We start from the raw sequence: 18235 nt of genomic DNA on the forward strand, positions 1-18235 counted from the left end.
TATGTTGTCTATGTTCTATTGTGAATACAATATCAGTTTTTGAGATTTGTAAATTATTGCATTCCGTTTTTATTTACAATTTTTACTTTGTCCAAACTTTTTTGGAATCGGGGTTGTACGTTCCAGATACATAGTGAAAATCAGAAATGTGCACCAATGGTAACTTGTTTCCCTTGAAAAGACTGAGAAAAAGAAGCAAAATGCATCTCTTTTTTTTCTCATACCTGAACATTTCAGGCTAGTTTCATGGCTTGTGTTGTTTTTGAGTTGTATTTGAGCTGGGAATTTTGCTGAAAGATGTCAGAGAAAAGACTAGACTACAGGCAGTCAAACATGATATTTTTCCAGATGCTCCTTGGCAATGTTCTGCCTTGATTTGCTAAAGTTCAGGTGACTGAGCAGGCTGTTACAGAGAGTGCTGCCTCCTTCCTCTCCAAATATTTCTTGCCCAGGTTGGAGTTATGGTTGTTGCATTTTGAAAATCAAACAGTCCAAAAAATGTAACAAAAGGACATTTAGTTGTATATTAGATATACACTCACCGGCCACGTTAATAGGAACTTGTTCTTGATTCTGCGTTTCCTATTCTTGGCTAGCAGGAATGTGGTCTTCTGCTGTTGTATGCTGAGATGCTTTTCTGCTCACCATGGTTGTCAAGAGTTGCTATGAATTGCTATATCTTTCCTGGCAGCTCGAACCAATCTCGCCATTTTCCTCTGGCCTATCTTATCAGCAAGGCGTTTCCACCCACAGAAAGTTCACTTAATGTTTTTTGCACCCTTCCCATTCTGATGTTTGAAGTGAACGTTAACTGAAGCTCTTGATTTGTATCTGCATGATTTTATGCATTGTGCTGCTGTCAAGGGATTGGCTGATTAGAGAACTGCATAAAACAGCAGACGGATGGGTATTCCTAATGAAGTGGCCATTGAGCGTATCTTTAGTATTTAGATATTTAGTTATCAAAAGGTAGTTATTTTACCTCCTAAAGAAGCCACAGCTGGGTCGACCTTTGCATGTTGCCATGTAATGCACAGACTGACTGACAGCCCCATAGTAAGTGTAGTACCAGTTGCAATATAACAAATTATTGCTAGAATTGGACTCTTATGTCGTGAATACAGACAAGTAGCGTGATACAGACAGTGAAATGCCCCAGTGCTGTTATACTAAGTATCAGCACTCATGGTACTCTGCTTGTCCAATCAAATTAGTGTACTGGAACTAACTGCTATAAAATCTATTATTATACAGTACAATTTATTATACCCAGTGAACCTACTGTGAAAGGTTTCAAGGAACAAGCTTTTTTACATCACTGAATTCCATCAGATTGACCCCTTTTATTTGAAAGAATAATATATATATGTATATATGTAAAAAAAAAAGCTCAAATCACTTACAGTGCTGGATCCACCACAACTCTTACACTGACGTTTTCCTGAGGCAGAACATGTGTCACATGGCTGGAAAGGAAATGATCGAAATATGTAAAATGAGTAAAAATCTCTCTCGTCATTTCACCACTCGTAAATTTCAGATTAAACAAATTGTTGCAGCTGTATTTACTTATCAATGCAAATTACTGCTACACAGACATCCCTTCAACCAGTAATCAGAGGTGGACTAAGGTGGTGTTTACATTAGACTGTATCAGCGGATCATCAGATTAACGTTTTTAAAACGATTCGCGTGCACACAGCAACGCCAATATGCGGATACGCTAATCACATGACTAATTAGACGGCACGTCACATGATCCCAGTGCATATCGGGCATGCGCAAGTCACTCACCACTTGCAAGTGGAAGGATGGCAAGCGAACACCTTCTCCAGCAGATAAACACACCTGGCTGTGATGTTTATGTTCTTACTGAGTTTAAGCGCCTGAAGGAGGTAAATAAGTTGAAATGTGTAAATAAACCTCAGTGCGGCTCAGCGCTTCCTCCTGCGCTCCAAATCACTCCGCCCTGAACAGCGAGTGCCCTCTGGAGGGTGCGCACTCCGGCCCTGCGCAGCTCACAGAGCGCGCGAGTGAAGCGCACAAGCAGTGATTCGGGACTGACCCGCTGTGTGTGTGCGCCCAACGCCAGCGAATCAGGAAGGTGGATGTCACAGTGACGTTGTCCAATGACGACGTCAGCTAGAGCTCAGCACAGCGTTTCCTCGTTCCTCAATGTTTACACAGCACCGGATCAGATACGTAATGGATTGAATACGTGAGCCCTGGCGGATTCAAGTTGTTCCGCCTGTGGAGTCGTTTCCCGGCGTTTTAATGTGAACGGACAGTGCATCCGCGACGAAAACGAGACGGATACGGTCTAATGTAAACACCACCTTAGTACCCAACTTCATTACTTCAGTCAAAGTACAGATCCCGCTGGTCAAATGTTACTCTGATACAAGTGAAAGTTGTCTAGTCAAATTTTTACTCAAATTAAAGTACTGATGTACTTGCTTTTAAAAATACTTAAGTATTAGAAGTACATTTTCTGTCAACACATCATTGTATTATTGCCACAACGCTTACAAAACCTAATGCCTCTGAATCAACTGACTAGATTTACTGTCCTGACTCGCTTGTCGAACCTGTAGAATAAACACCTTTAAACCCAGATTTCTACATTCTGTTTATTTGGCAAGATTATGCTAAAACATATTTCTGAAAGGACTTCAGATAAGGGGTGGCACGGTGGTGTAGTGGTTAGCGCTGTCGCCTCACAGCAAGAAGGTCCGGGTTCAAGCCCCGTGGCCGGCGAGGGCCTTTCTGTGTGGAGTTTGCATGTTCTCCCCGTGTCCGCGTGGGTTTCCTCCGGGTGCTCCGGTTTCCCCCACAGTCCAAAGACATGCAGGTTAGGTTAACTGGTGACTCTAAATTGACCGTAGGTGTGAATGTGAGTGGGAATGGTTGTCTGTGTCTATGTGTCAGCCCTGTGATGACCTGGCGACTTGTCCAGGGTGTACCCCGCCTTTCGCCCGTAGTCAGCTGGGATAGGCTCCAGCTTGCCTGCGACCCTGTAGAACAGGATAAAGCGGCTAGAGATAATGAGATGAGATGAGATGTTAACGTCACTCCATTTTTACATGCTAACTAACAGTGTCCAAGTTAACTAGCTATGTGTTAACGTTAGCCGTGGACAAGGCTACGGTAATTTGATGGGCAAATCCATAGAAAGTCATTTGAGTGACCAGACTGCATAGCTAATGCAACATTATCGCTAGCTCTAAAAGCACAGACAACTTCATGACAAGCTTTCTCTTGGAATAAAATGTTTATATACCTCAATATGTTTCCGCAGGCTGGGCAGCGAGTTTTTGTAGGCCGTGATGTGGTTCGTTTTTGGCAAACAAAGCAAACAATTAAAACGCAACGAATCTTTAATCCTTTCAGAGAACTGGAACATGGGTTCATTTGCCATGGGTGCGTGCATTCGCCAGAAGAACCGCCTCCTTCCATTCTGCCATCAACTGATCGAGTTCAAATAATGTTGCTGAGAAATCACTGAACTTGATTTTATACAGTCTACGGATGTGACGTGACCCTAGCCATTACCGACAGGCTGTCTCATTGTCACATGCGAAAAAAAACCCCAACACAATCACGTTTTAGAAAAGAAAAAACATCCACTTTCAAAGCTGCTTCATAGTAACGAAGACCTTGATAGAAACGTAGTGGAGTAAGAAGTACGATGTTTGTCTTTCAAATGTAGTGAAGTTAAAGTCATAAGTTTCCAAAAAAAATAAATACTCGAGTAAAGTACAGATATTCAAAAAGCGTACTTAAGTACAGTACTCAAGTAAATGTGCTTCGTTACTGTCCACCTCTGCTAGTAATAAAATAAAAATTGGATGTTGGAGCAAAAAAAAAAAAAATTGGGTTTGAACACAGGAAATGTTCAACTAAAATCTTGCAGCCCACAAAGAAAAACAAAAGCAACAGTTTTGCTCATTAATATAGTCAATAGTTAATATATACCTTGACTGATGCTGTGTAGGGAACTTCGACATCCTGAGTAGAGTTTTTAAACATGGCTGGCACTTGAACCGGGACTTGCCACGGATTAGGAGCAACCTGTGCGTGGGCAGTCACTGGCTGACCTGTCGTTACACATTTACAGCATTAAAAACAATTCATGGAAGCACATAAATGACTGTAAAGACCTATCTGATTCTGTTATTACCCTCATAAGGCTTGGTGGCCCACTCCGTTTTTCTGGATTCTGTGTAAGTCTCCAGACGATACTGTGAAGTCGAACAAATGTGTCAGCCACAATGGGACTGAAACATATCCTCCATTTCAATGCTATTTTCATCATCCCTTTGTCAACTTCTCCACACAACTAAGAAGTGCTTTATCTACTACAGAAGGGTCCACTTGCAGCTCAAGTGCAGCAAGAACAAAACAATTTGCAGTTTTGTACAGATCGCTTCCTTTGAACTGCATAGAAAGTTATATAGACTGGTTAAAATGCTAACTAACTATCTTGCTAATTGGTTAGGGTGCTGATTTGTCGGTTTGCGAGCCAAGTAACATAAAAAGTAATCGCATTACCTCAAGTGGATCCATATCAACGTAATTTGGTGTTTTTGTCTATCATGTTATGAGAGTAAGAGTGTGTGTGACCGCAGTTACTCGGTAGGTGTTGAACTGTTCCATATTGGTGATCACACCATCTGTCGCTGGATCAGCTGAATAACAGCAATTGCTGTTTGCAAAGTTGTGAAAAGCCTCTTGGGCCTCTTCTTTGGTAAGAGCAGGGATACTGGAATGAAAGGAAAGACAAACAATAGGTTGGATTCCCTTTAATTAAATTTTTTTTTAAATAGATGCCTCTCAAAAAATGCAGACATAACGATGGTCAGGTTCTTCTTCTTCGTCCCATAGCCAACAAGGGCTGTAGGGGCACCACTGATGACATTTTAACAGTCCATCATTGGTGTGTCTAGGGCATTTAAACTTGGCAAAGCCCATCCCTCTCCAAGCTTGATCAATGGATAATTTAGAGTAACCAGTTAACCAAAGCTGCATGTCTTTGGGCTGTGGGGGAAACCGGAGCACCCGGAGGAAACCCATGCAAACAGGGGGAGAACATGCAAACTCCACACAGAAAGGCCCTCGTCAGCCACTGGGCTCAAACCCAGGAACTTCTTGCTGTGAGGTGACAGTGCTAACCACTACACCACCATGCCGCCATGGTCAGGTTAAATATTTTTAAACTTAACCATTTGTCATACATTACTGAAACCCTTATACCTGAGTATCTTACATTTATTACTTGGGCAAATGGCTACTTTGGCCATGGCACGTGTGGTGTTTGTTTGTTTTGACTCCTTTAAATCACAGAAATCTCTCACATCTCCTTATTTTTAAATTCCATTTCTTCTAAAGAAACATCCCATTATGGACTCCTATGTGATTACTGTGGAGGATGTGCCTTGCCCCCTTTAGAAACATAGTAATAAGCCTATGAAATGCTAAGGCAATGTCATCCATAGTGCTGTGGTGCACTACAATGACTGCCACATGGAATTTTATACTAGATGGGAATTTGTCGGGGTAGCACGGTGGTGTAGTGGTTAGCGCTGTCGTCTCACAGCAAGAAGGTTCTGGGTTCGAGCCCAGAGGCCAACGAGGGCCTTTCTGTGAGGAGTTTGCATGTTCTCCCCATGTCTGCGTGGGTTTCCTCCGGGTGCTCCGGTTTCCCCCACAGTCCAAAGACATGCAGGTTAGGCTAATTAGTGGCTCTAAATTGACCGTAGGTGTGAATGTGAGTGTGAATGGTTATTTGTCTCTATGTGTCAGCCCTGTGATGATCTGGTGACTTGTCCAGGGTGTACCCCGTTTCTCGCCCATCGTCAGCTGGGATAGGCTCCAGCTTGCCCGCGACCCTGCACAGGATAAGTGGCTACAGATAACGGATGCATGGGAATTTGTCATTGTTTCGCAGTCCCAGAAGAAAAGTCAGGATTCTAGGAATCGAGCAATGCACCAGACTGTGGAGGTAGAGGTGGGATCGAGCGCTGGTCTGTGAACGGAGAGAGCAGCCAGGGGAGGTAACTGGCAAAGGGCTCGCACCTGTGATGGATTTTGTTCATGAGCGTGCTCTGTGTTGCAGTGTATGATGGAAGGCAAAAGGGGGGGAAGTACTGAGAGCCAGAGAGAAAGGGGAAGTCATGATCCAGCACAGAGCTGTGTATGTGTGTCAAAAGTATGGTATGCATGTTTAAGTTGCTGGGTGTGTCTCAGAGTGAGTCCACTATCTACTAAAGCTGCTGAAATGTGCAGAGTTAAGCAAACGTAAAAAAACACAAGTAAAACAGCCCACCTGTCTTTGTCTCTTCAGTCTCCCAATCCCTTCCTCTGTCACACAGACCTAGCTGAGAAGCTGAATACCATTTGCAGAATAACTGCCATCTTAGGGGTATACAATGCTTATGTGTTACAGTGTTTAATGCTCACATCACATGTGGTGGCTGGGCTAAATCTAATGGGTAAACATAACATGGTATGCCACAGATTGGGGTGATAGAACAGCAAGCATTCTCTGTGAATACAGGCTCATGCCAATGGACTGCATTACAGAACATAAGTTGTAATGTTGGCGAGGAGGGTTGCTTGTGTTTCAGATGGCCTGCTCTTGCAAGACAAGCCATAACAAGCATCTAATTTCCAGGATAATGGGGCCATGAAAACAAATGTTGCATACGATACGTGCAATGACATGAACCAGTCCTTTTGAAAAAAATCCCCTCTAAAAGCTGTCAATAGTCCTGGCACTGTGGCTTAGCAAACCCTGTTGGGTGCCTTACAAAAGACTGTATTTGATGTTGTGGATCATATCCAACTCTACTCAGACAACAGCCATCTTTAGAGGAGCTGTAACAGCAAGTTTAGTGCTATGTTGCATGCATTTGCAAACCAGTGAACATGGCAGAGACTAGAGTTGTAAATGGTAGTTCAGCTTGTAGATCATTATAAACTTGGAAAAGCCTTCAAGAACTATTTATAGGCATGGCTTCCTCATGTTCAACTGAGATGGGGCATCTCCAATTTACATGGCATCAGCAGCTGGATCACAGTTATCAGTTGAGCCATGTCTGCCACCATTTAGTTGATTCATCTAGGGAGTAACTCGGACTGTTAGCTAGACTTATTGTTGAAAGCAGTCAGGGCCAGCAATGACCAACAAGCACATTTTTTAAACTAGAAGGGCACCTAGACAGTGCAGTCGACTCTTCTATGACGTGCAAATCTGCAACCACAACCACCTGTTTGTTTCACATTAAGACATATTTTGAAACCACTGTCCCCAAGGGTTCCACAATGACTGCTTTCTTTATTATGCTTGAGCAACTAGCCTACATGTGTATCCCAAAGTCTGTATACCCATTACTGGTACTCATGAGTGTGGACTGTGATATGGAGTCATCGTATTTCTATATTGGCTATGTTTTGTCGCTATGAAACTTTATTGCCATCTACTGGATTTTAAGATGTCTGGCATTGTGGAGTGCAGATTTCTGCTTAGGCCAAATGTCATATCTTGGAATGTTAAAAACTGAATTTGTGGATCTGCCCTGCAACTCAGATTTGCTTCAAGGTTCTTCCTTGGCGCATGCTACACCCTTCCACAAAGTTTCATGGAAATTTTGCACAATCCTGTCGACAGGCAAACAAACCACACTGAAAACATAACCTCCTTGGTGGAAGTAAAAGTACATAAGTTTATCTGATGATATGAAAACCAGTTGTCCATAAGTACAGGAATCTTACCTCCACTCATGTGCTGGCTGTACATCAGGAGTTGGCATTGGTTGGATAGGTGGAGGAGGAAGAAATCCACCTTTCAAAATATAACATCACAAGCGCGCACAAAATTCATGCCATTAATAGCAGATTAGACATATATCTCTATATAAGAAACAAGCTGTATTAGCTCACTGACACACTATATATTACTGTGGCAAATACAGTGCCCTCCACAATTATTGGCAACCTTTTAAAGACAAGTAAAAAGGGTTCCAAAAAAATCCGCCTTTCAGTGAAGTTGCTGTCACCTCTCCACCTGCTTGCACTCAAGACTCCACTTCCCAGCCTTCACAGTGGCCTTCAAATATGGCTGCCATAGACTACAGCACCCATCCTGCACTTCATCACACACAGTCCCCTGATGACTAATTAAGGACTTCAGTTTTTCTGTTCATTGCGAAGTAAATGCTCAGTTACTGTTGGTCTGACTTTACCAAGCCTTTAATAGTCTGTGCTGTTATTCTGGTTTTGACTTTGTTTGTGATTTTGGATTTTGCTCTTTTGCCTCTACCTTTGATGTCTTGTTTCTGCCTTGCCTGACCATTGCCTGTTTTTTGACTCTGTCTTTTGCCCAACATTTTGGATTTGTCTGATTAAACTCTTCTGTTTTTACATCTGTCTGTCACCTACCTTTCTGACAGATTACTCTGCCATCATCATGGATGTAGCCAAAGAAAGCAGGCATGCTGCCTTATCTACACAGGGTCATCTCCTCGAAGAACAGCAGCAATGTCCAGGTCAATCTGATGCCTGCATTACCCAACTCACCACTGCTGTGTCACAGGCACTCATAGTCCACCCTGTGCCAGTTATGAACTCCAGTATGCTTATTTCCCATCCTGACAAGTTCTCAGGAGTGTCTGAGTGCAAGGGATTTCTGGTACAATGCTGTGTTCTTCACGGCTCAGATGGACCACAAACCAACAGAAAAAAAGGTCACTTTATTAACCTTCTCACTAATAAAGTGATCAAGCAGGCAACTGCTATATGGGAGATGGGTGGAGAACTCACATCTTCCTACAAGCAATTCATTGAGTTGTTTTGCTGAGTTTTTGATCACAGTTCTGAGGGGGTGGAAGTCGGTGAATAATTACTTACTAGTCAACAAGAAAGGAGACGAGTTGCAGAATACGCTCTCAAATTTTGCATGTTTGCATTAGGAATTGGCTGGAATGAGGCTGCCCTAAAAGCTGCATTTTGCCAAGGCCTCAATCCTGAAACTGTCCTCCAAACTACCCTGTTGGGGTGATCAAGCCTCTCTGGACTCACTCAGTGATGTGTCCATTTGATTTGACAATCTGTTCAAGAATCGGCCGTCACTGCAAACCCCCACACGCCATCCACATGTCGCAGAGAACCCAGAGCCCATGGAGACCTTGCGCACCAAGTTAAGCCTTTCTAAACATGAGCGAGGGAGCGGAGAGAAACTTTTCTTCTTTTATGGAGAACTCACACATCGTGTCCTTCAAGTTGTCCTCGTCAGGGAGGCTCCAAAGCTTCAACAATGGTGGAGAGCTGCACCCACTTCAAGCCGTCTCTCGGTGAGTCCATCGAAGTCTCTCCCTCACAAATCATTCATGCTAGAAATGTAGATAAAGCTCTCAGACTCTGTTAATGTTCTCTCCGCCTTGATAGATTCCAGAACAGTCCAAAACTTCATGGACAGTGACATTGTGCAAAGATTCCAAATACCTACACAACCACTCCAACAGCCCCTAAGGATCAGGACCATTGATGGTGGACCTATTGGGAGTGGTAATATGTCACACACTAAGCTTCTTTTGCTTCAAGTCAGTGCCTTGCATCTTGAAACTCTTTCATTCCTAGTTACAGTAATCAAGAATCAACACATTTTGGGGTTCCCATGGCTGCAGCAGCACAGGCCACAGATTTCATGGCAGGACAGAGAAATACTACAGTGGTCCAAATTCTACATCTAACATTGTCTTCATCTCCCCATCTTTCTACCTCAGTGGGAAGCCCTGAAGTCATGACAACTGCCAACATTCCAGACTATTACTGGGAACTCATGGAGTTATTTAGTAAGGGTAAAGCCCGTGGACTCGCCCCCTCAGAGACCCTATGACTGTGCCATAGAACTCCTTCCTGGGATCATGCCTCCTTGCTGCCACATTTACCCACTTTCTATCTTGGAACAGAAGGCTAAGCAGGATTATGTGCAGGAGGTTCTACAATAGGGAGGGAAAGTGAAACACAGCGATCCTAGTGGTAGCGTTCCTAAACCGAGAGCCATACTATTGAAAATCCCATAGACCCGATTTTTTAAAAAATCCCATGACGTTATGACGTGGAACTTGTACACCCCCAAAAAATATGTTGTATATGTTGGGATTATCTACTAACTGTGAAAGTATCAGGTGAAATTTCGCTGTCTTTTAAAAGATCGAAATTGCGCCTAACCTGTCAGAAACGGACTACAACCAAACTGTCTAGTCAGAGTCGCTCATATTACGTCAGCAGTAGGCTTAGCTATCTGATCTGTAATGGTTATCCCCATGAGGGATGCATTTCTTATTGGTACAGAAACACTCCGCCAACCACGCTATATAAATCGGCATGTTGATGTAGGCTACTCGCCGGCCGCTACCTGCTACAGATTTGGAAAGGCGCTAGACTTGCGGTGACGTCACATAAGTGACATCGGGTCCGTGTAGTCTTTGATCAGCTTATTAAAAAACATTCAGAACAATTCAAATCAGTGGAAAAAATAAAGTATGATCACCAGGATCGATAGAGCTGCCCGACATGCACAACATACCGGTATGGAAGCCATTGTCTTAACTTTGAAGTGTAACCCGAAATGTAATTTTTTGAAAAGATATTCCCATTCATTTTGCCATAGAGGTTGGAACACATCCAGTAGGGGGCGATGAGATTACTTTCCCTCCCTATGGGATACATCTTTCCCTCCATGTCACCTACTTCTCTTATGGCCCTTTTCCACTGCCCTTTTTCAGCTCACTTCAGCCCGACACGGCTCGCGTTTCGACTACCTCAGAGCAGCACGACTCAGCTCGCTTCAGCCCTACTCAGCACCCAAAACTCGCACGGTTTTGGAGTAGGGCTGAAGCGAGCCAAACCAAGCCGAGTGGGGCTAGGGGCGTGAGGAGACACTCCCCTGTGCACTGATTGGTGAGGAGGAGTGTCCTCACATGCCCACACACGCCCCGCGAGCACGCTGGGATCTGTAAACATTGTAAACCCGGAAGAAGAAGAATTACGAATTACGAAAATTTCTGAAGCCTTATGCGCCTCGCCTCATCTATACGCTCTTGACAGTATCCGTTGGCGTTGTCGGTGACAACAAGCCACAGCACCAAGACCAGCAACACTAACGACTCCATGTCCTCCATGTTTATTGTTTACTATCCAGGTCGTGAGACTACCACTTAAAAGGTCACTGATGTCACTGTTTGCGCCGTCTAACGACATCACGTGACGTCCACCCACTTTCGCCAACTCCACCCAATGTGTCCACCCACTTCCAGCCAGCACGGTTCAGCGTGGTTGTAGTCAAAATGCAACTCCAACAGCCCACTCAGCTCGACTCAGCCCAACTCAGCACGGCACGGCTCAGCCCAACTCAGCGGCATTAGTTTCTTTTTCATGGAGGAGAAAGGACAGGGCCTTCGGCCATGCACTAATTATAGAGGACTCAATCAAATCACAATAAAATTGTCTTTAGTTCCCTCAGCCCTGGAACAATTCAGACCAGCCAAAGTATTCACCAAGCTTGACTTGTGTTGCGCTTATAATATGGTGCACATCTGAGAGGGTGATGAATGGAAGACAGCATTTAGCACTGCCTATGGCCATTATGAGCACTGTGTGGTGCCATATGGGCAATCCTGCATGCCAACTGTCTTCCAGTGCCTAATTAATGATGTACTGAGGGTCATGCTTGGTAAATTCATCATTACTTTCATTGATGATATTCTGATCTATTCTCCTATCCAAAAAAGTCCCATGCTCTGTGTCAAGAAGTTCCTATCTATCTAGATTCCTAGCCAACCAACTGTTTGTCAAAGGTGAGAAATGTGAGTTTCATGTCTCTCAAATATCCTTCCTAGGTTACATTATCAGTGCAGAGGGAGTAACCATGGATGAGAACAAGGTCTCAGTAGTAACTGTGGCCAGGGCTTTGAACCGGTTCAAGGAATGAAAACGAAAACCGGGAACTTTTTCTATTTCACATGGAACAGAAACGAAACCAGAAACTTTATTATTTTTTATGTTCCGGAACAGAAACGCTTATTAAAAATAATGGTAACCGGTTAATACCGGTTTTTATTTCGTTCCTCAAAGTTTCCGTAGCCTACAAATAAAAAAGTCATTCTTCTCCTGCGCAAGTTTCTATGACCCGCTGGGGTTCACTTCCTGTGTGACGTTCGCTGACTGAATGGAGAGAGCGGGAGGGTGGACTACTATCACGTCTCCACATCTTAAATAAGAGGTAAATATTGCAGTCTATCGTTATTCAAAAACGTCAATTTCAAACACGATATCAATATATTTGTCCACGTTAATGAGAGGCTCGCGAACATTAAATGACGTTAACCTCTGTTAGCCTATCAATGCATACAGGGCTTTCCACTAAGGCTCATACTAGCCAGTCATGACAAATAAGTAGCCAGCCGGGGGGGGGGGTGTTAAACACAAAATAAACTCTGCCGAGTGCGCGCACGCGCACACTACTGCCTCCGCCGAGTGTGCGCACGCGCACACCGCATGTCGGGGCCGCGGATCAGTGAAGTCGGCGGGGAATTTGTGGTTATTATCGGTACAAACAGCGTGAATCACAACTTAAATGAGTGCGGTTCAGTTTGACATTGTCAGTCCGTTAGATAAACATTTAATTTTATTAAAATCGAAAATTAATATTTAGAACCTGTGGGCTACAAAAATAATAGTCATTAAAGTAGCCGGCTGGACTTAATTGTGTGCCGGCTGTATGGCCGGCAGCCCGCGCTTGTGGAAAGCCCTGTATAGGGCCTGACTAGCCTTTGGTAACACACTAAACGAATTATCTTTCATTTTTGGCACTTTTTCTGTTTGTGTAGATGGGAAGACATACTGAGAATCCAAATCGCCAACATTTGAAATAATAATTGTTTTGAATTATTTCTTGTCTTATTTAATGAAGGTTGTAATAGAATTAGCCTACATTTGGCTTAAGCTGGATGAGACAGAGACATAATTTTATAGCCATTTGTTAGACAGCTGACAGGGAACGTAATTAACCGTTCCGGGAACGAAATTTTTTTTGTTCTAACCGGTTCGGGAACGTCTATTTAATGGTGGAACCCAAAACCGGAAACGTTAAAATTCCGTTTCTGTTCGGAACAAACCAATAGGAAAAAAATTCTGGTTCAAAGCCCTGACTGTGGCCAACTCCAACCACAGATAAGGAGTTTCGGTGTTTCTGAGGATTTGTCAACTTCTACCAGTGATTCATCAGAGGATTCGGTTCCGCTGCTGCTGCACTCAGCCCTGTTCAAAAAGGGTCCCACGCACCTCTATTAGAACCCAGAGACTGAAAGAGCCTTTGCTTAACTCAAGACAGCCTTCACATTTGCTCCCATCCTTAAGCACCCTCATCTCACTGAGCCTTTCACCATTGAGGTTGATTCATCGGAGTCCGGTGTCAGAGCCATATTATCTCAGCATTTCAGCAAGAAGCCAAAGTTGCATCTAATAGGGCTCCAACAAACTCACCCCACAGAACAAAACTACATTGATAACTGGGAGCTTTTGGCTGTTAAGCTAGCACAGGAAGAGTGGTGACATCGGCTGGAAGGAGCAGCCTATCCTTTTACCATATCCTTTTACCATTTTCACAGACCACAAAAATCTGGAGTACCTCAAATCTGATGAGACTAAATCCTCGTCAAGCCCACTGGGCCCTTTTCACACCTTTCCAGTTCACCATAGCTGACAGACCTGGCTTGAAAAACACCAAGGCTGACTCTCTTTCCCATATCAACCCATCTACGCTTCAGAATCCAGAACTCCTCATTCCTCTAGCCTGCTTTAACATCCTGACTTGGGCAATAGACTAAGAACTTGCTCAAACTTTGCTGTATCATGTTCCAGCCAACTGTCTTGCCCATCTCACCTATGTCCCACCGCACCTCTGGGGCCAAATGATCACCTGTGTACTCCTGCCACTGGGCATCCAATATCAAGCATCTCCTCTCGTGTTCAGTGTGTGCACAGGCTAAGGTACTCCAGGCGCTTCCAGTAGGCAAACTTGTGCCATTTCCCACACATAGGCTTAGCTAGCGAGCCGTGCAGCCGTGTTTTACACGGCCAATTCTCAAACACAGCCTATAAATTTGTTAAAACCCATTCTAACAAATTTTGTGAAGTAATTTTGTGCATTTCTGTGGACACTTTTATCAACGGTCAGTGGTTTCCTGGGGCGTGCCTGGCACACGTGCCTTCCATATATGGAAGTTCAATCGAGAAAATCTCATCTCATCTCATTATCTCTAGCCGCTTTATCCTTCTACAGGGTCGCAGGCAAGCTGGAGCCTATCCCAGCTGACTACGGGCGAAAGGCGGGGTACACCCTGGACAAGTCACCAGGTCATCACAGGGCTGACACATAGACACAGACAACCATTCACACTCACATTCACACCTACGGTCAATTTTAGAGTCACCAGTTAACCTAACCTGCATGTCTTTGGACTGTGGGGGAAACCGGAGCACCCGGAGGAAACCCACGCGGACACGGGGAGAACATGCAAACTCCACACAGAAAGGCCCTCGCCGGCCACGGGGCTCGAACCCAGGACCTTCTTGCTGTGAGGTGACAGCGCTAACCACTACACCACCGTGCCGCCTCAATTGAGAAAATCAAATTTAAAAATGTAGCGTTCTTATTTGGTCAGACTTTGAAATGAGGCTTGAATTGAAGCAAATTGCTACAAGTTTTGAGAGCTTTGCCGGCGAAGCTCGGCAAGTTTAGAATGAGTAGGTCATCTCATCTCATTATCTCTAGCCGCTTTATCCTGTTCTACAGGGTCACAGGCAAGCTGGAGCCTATCCCAGCTGACTACGGGCGAAAGGCGGGGTACACCCTGGACAAGTCGCCAGGTCATCACAGGGCTGACACATAGACACAGACAACCATTCACACTCACATTCACACCTACGGTCAATTTAGAGCCACCAATGAGCCTAACCTGCATGTCTTTGGACTGTGAGGGAAACCAGAGCAAACTCACGCGGACACGGGGAGAACATGCAAACTCCACACAGAAAGGCCCTCGCCGACTGCTGGGATTGAACCCAGGACCTTCTTGCTGTGAGGCGACAGCGCTAACCACTACACCACCGTGCCGCCCCCATGATGAACATATTGACAAAATTTATACTTTACACTTTCCTATGTGCCCACTTCCAAATAATAGTTTTTAAATGACCTAAATTAGATGAAACATAACTTCTCACCTTCCTTGGTCACACCAGACTCAGCGTGCTGAGAGCCCACTTCTGCATTCATAAAAGACTGTTCACATGGTAACAGCATGATCACTTTCACTCTTTTGCTTTCGAATGGTTTCTCTTTTGCCAAGATTTACATTAACTTATAGTACCGGTACTTTCATTAACTACCATTATCGAATTTTTTTGTATTGTTTACAGGATTTACATTTCAAGTAACTACAGGAAAATTTCCTTTCATTTGTAACTTAATTTCATTTAATTTTAACTCCTGTTTATTGCACTTTTTAACAGAATCAAAGTGATTCCTAACACTTTGTGATGTTACATTTTGCATTATGTATATTTTGTAAAATCAAAACTTCTTAAAGGTATCTATTTTCAGTTGTATGTATTTCATAATATTAATCTTCAGAGTTAGCTGAATCTCATTTGTTAGCTTTGTTGTATAGTAATGATATATTCTGTGTAATAGGACTTGATTGCAGCAATTTGTTTTTTTTTTTGTCTTGAATGCACTAGAAATTATAATTTAAGGTTTCTGCTTTTATTGCAGGAATTTGTAGAAGATTTTATTGATAATTAGACTACGTTCAGACTGCACCCTGAAACGACCCATATCCGATTTTTTTGCCCACATGCGACCTGTATCCGATTTGTTAATGACAATCTGAACGACACAGATCCGATTTTTTCACATGCGACCCAGGCCGCTTGGATATGTGGTCCTAATTCTGATGCATATCCGTTATTTTCACATGCGACTGCAGTCTGACCGGACAGGTCGCATTCATGCGACCTACACGTCATCAACAAGAGACAAACGTCACTATTCTGCGTTGGCTAATCCCGCCTCTTTGGTGGAAAACAACAACATTTGTACAGTTTTCAGAATTTAAATAGACTTTTATAGAATTGATCAAGCTAATGGTGGATTTGGTAGGGACCTGGATGTTAAATCATCCTGTATTACAAGATTATAAGATTGTTCTGGAAATTTCCAGTAATTTGACACCTTCGGTCTCATTAGTCTGCTGCCCACATTAATCAGATTATTGTGTGAGTTCCGCCGCCGCCACAAAAACCACATCGCCAGGTCTCGCCTCATCTCCATGCTTTACTTGCAAACTTGAAGAGTGCGCTTTTTTTTTGTTTACGTATTACGTAGATGTGCTTATTACGTGTCAATTTGCGCATGCGGGACACTTTTGGGTCGTTTTCCGTTCATATTGGAGATCGCATACAAGCCTCATATAATTGGTAATGTGAACGGCCTAACAAAAAAATCGGATTTCACAACAAATCGGATATGGGTCGTTTCAGGTTGCAGTCTGAATGTAGTGTTAGTGATTTGTAAAGTTCTGGTTAATGAATAGGAAACTAAATTTAAACTTTTTTATTAAGTGAGTAAATAAAATTTGTGTTAAATGCCTAATAAAATATAATTCACACTTAAAATTAATGCTTTCTTTTATTTCTATTTAAGGCTCAATTGCAACTCTAGAAGTCACCAGACTGCACTAAAAAAGATGAAATTTTCAAAATTTTGGATGCCCTGCTCTATATTCTCCAACCTTTATAAAATGTTATAGGAGAAGACTCAGTGCTGTTTTCTTGGCAAAGGGAGGTTGTACATAGTATTAAATGCAGGGGTACTAATAACTGTGGCACACGTGTTTTTGTTGAAAATAATTATTTCTTGATGAGGATTTTTTTTCTGAATAAATGTATTTCAATTAACCCCTTCGATGCCCTTGGACGAGTCACATATGTCATGAAATCTTTTACCGCTGTGCCTTATGACGGAAGAATGTTTTAGGCGTTGACTGTAATTCATATGTGCCACTGTGAAGTAAAAGTAATGTGCCATGTAAGGTACATAAAAGGAGGTGTTTATGACAAGTAGCGTACGTTATAAGGCACAGCGGTAAAATATTTCATGACGTACATGACTCGTCCAAGGGCATCGAAGGGGTTAAAGGTGGGATTTTTCTCTCTTTTTTCCAGTGTGAGATGAAGCTACTTCACCAGAAGGTGGATATTTTCTAACCCTTTTTACTAATCTTTACAAGGGGTGTCAATAATTGTGGCTGGCACTATCGTTTAATGTAAACGAGAAGCAGACCCTAAGATATTTCTGTTTTGGGGCATTTCTTGATTGCTTGTGAGACACAATGGCCTCATGAATAAGGTGCTACATGATAGCCTCAGTAAATAATCCGTTATTACACAAGACTAGCTCAGTGGATATCATGAAAGAAATATACCTAAATATGAGCCAAATAAAAACTTATTTTACAAATTATATTTATCTATTCATTTCATTCCAATTTTACATTAGTGATGTTCTTACCACCAATTCCCTCATATCCAGGCACCGGGTTTGGTGAGGTCTGCGCCCCGTATAACGGTGGCTGCTGCATTCCGTGCATTAGGGGGGGCTGCACTGGGTTACACATAGCTGTAATATACATAGTGAAGAATTCTAAATTAGCTTTATAACCCTTGGGTCATATCTTTCACATTGGAGATTTGCAATTAACGGTTCAAGTTGAGTACAGGCCACGGACATGAATATGTTGCGTTCCAAGTGGGTTAAGCGTCAGCTGTGCAAAACTTTACATATGTGTTTCCACTCTTACAGGAGATACGCAGAACCATGGCCTCACTTTTATTTATAAATGCCTTGAGACCTCAAGAATGGCACAGGAATAGTTTTAAGTGTTAAAAATAACGCTTGTGAGACACAATGGCCTCATGAATAAGGTGCTACATGATAGCCTTAGTAAATAATCCGTTATTACACAAGACTAGCTAGTATATACTAGTATATTTCATGAAAGAAATATACCTATAGATGAGCCAAATAAAAAATTCTCATCTCTAGCCGCTTTATCCTTCTACAGGGTCGCAGGCAAGCTGGAGCCTATCCCAGCTGACTACGGGCGAAAGG

The 18235-nt window shown here is 43.0% G+C and overlaps 1 protein-coding gene across 2 annotated transcripts in view; it reads right to left on the reverse strand.

The window, feature by feature from the left end:
- Nucleotides 1-18235, reverse strand: part of LOC132874015 (protein SSUH2 homolog) — a 41496-nt gene that overhangs the window by 13269 nt on the left and 9992 nt on the right. For both annotated transcript variants that reach the window (XM_060909873.1, XM_060909874.1), the window contains exons 4-9: nucleotides 17636-17743; nucleotides 7774-7843; nucleotides 4633-4762; nucleotides 4181-4241; nucleotides 3976-4097; nucleotides 1404-1466 (exon numbers count right to left, since the gene is read on the reverse strand). In XM_060909873.1, coding sequence (XP_060765856.1) covers nucleotides 1404-1466; nucleotides 3976-4097; nucleotides 4181-4241; nucleotides 4633-4762; nucleotides 7774-7843; nucleotides 17636-17743 — 554 coding nt within the window. The remainder of the gene's footprint in view (nucleotides 1-1403; nucleotides 1467-3975; nucleotides 4098-4180; nucleotides 4242-4632; nucleotides 4763-7773; nucleotides 7844-17635; nucleotides 17744-18235) is intronic.

Source organism: Neoarius graeffei, chromosome 26, assembly GCF_027579695.1.
Source record: "Neoarius graeffei isolate fNeoGra1 chromosome 26, fNeoGra1.pri, whole genome shotgun sequence".
Classification (NCBI taxonomy): domain Eukaryota; kingdom Metazoa; phylum Chordata; class Actinopteri; order Siluriformes; family Ariidae; genus Neoarius; species Neoarius graeffei.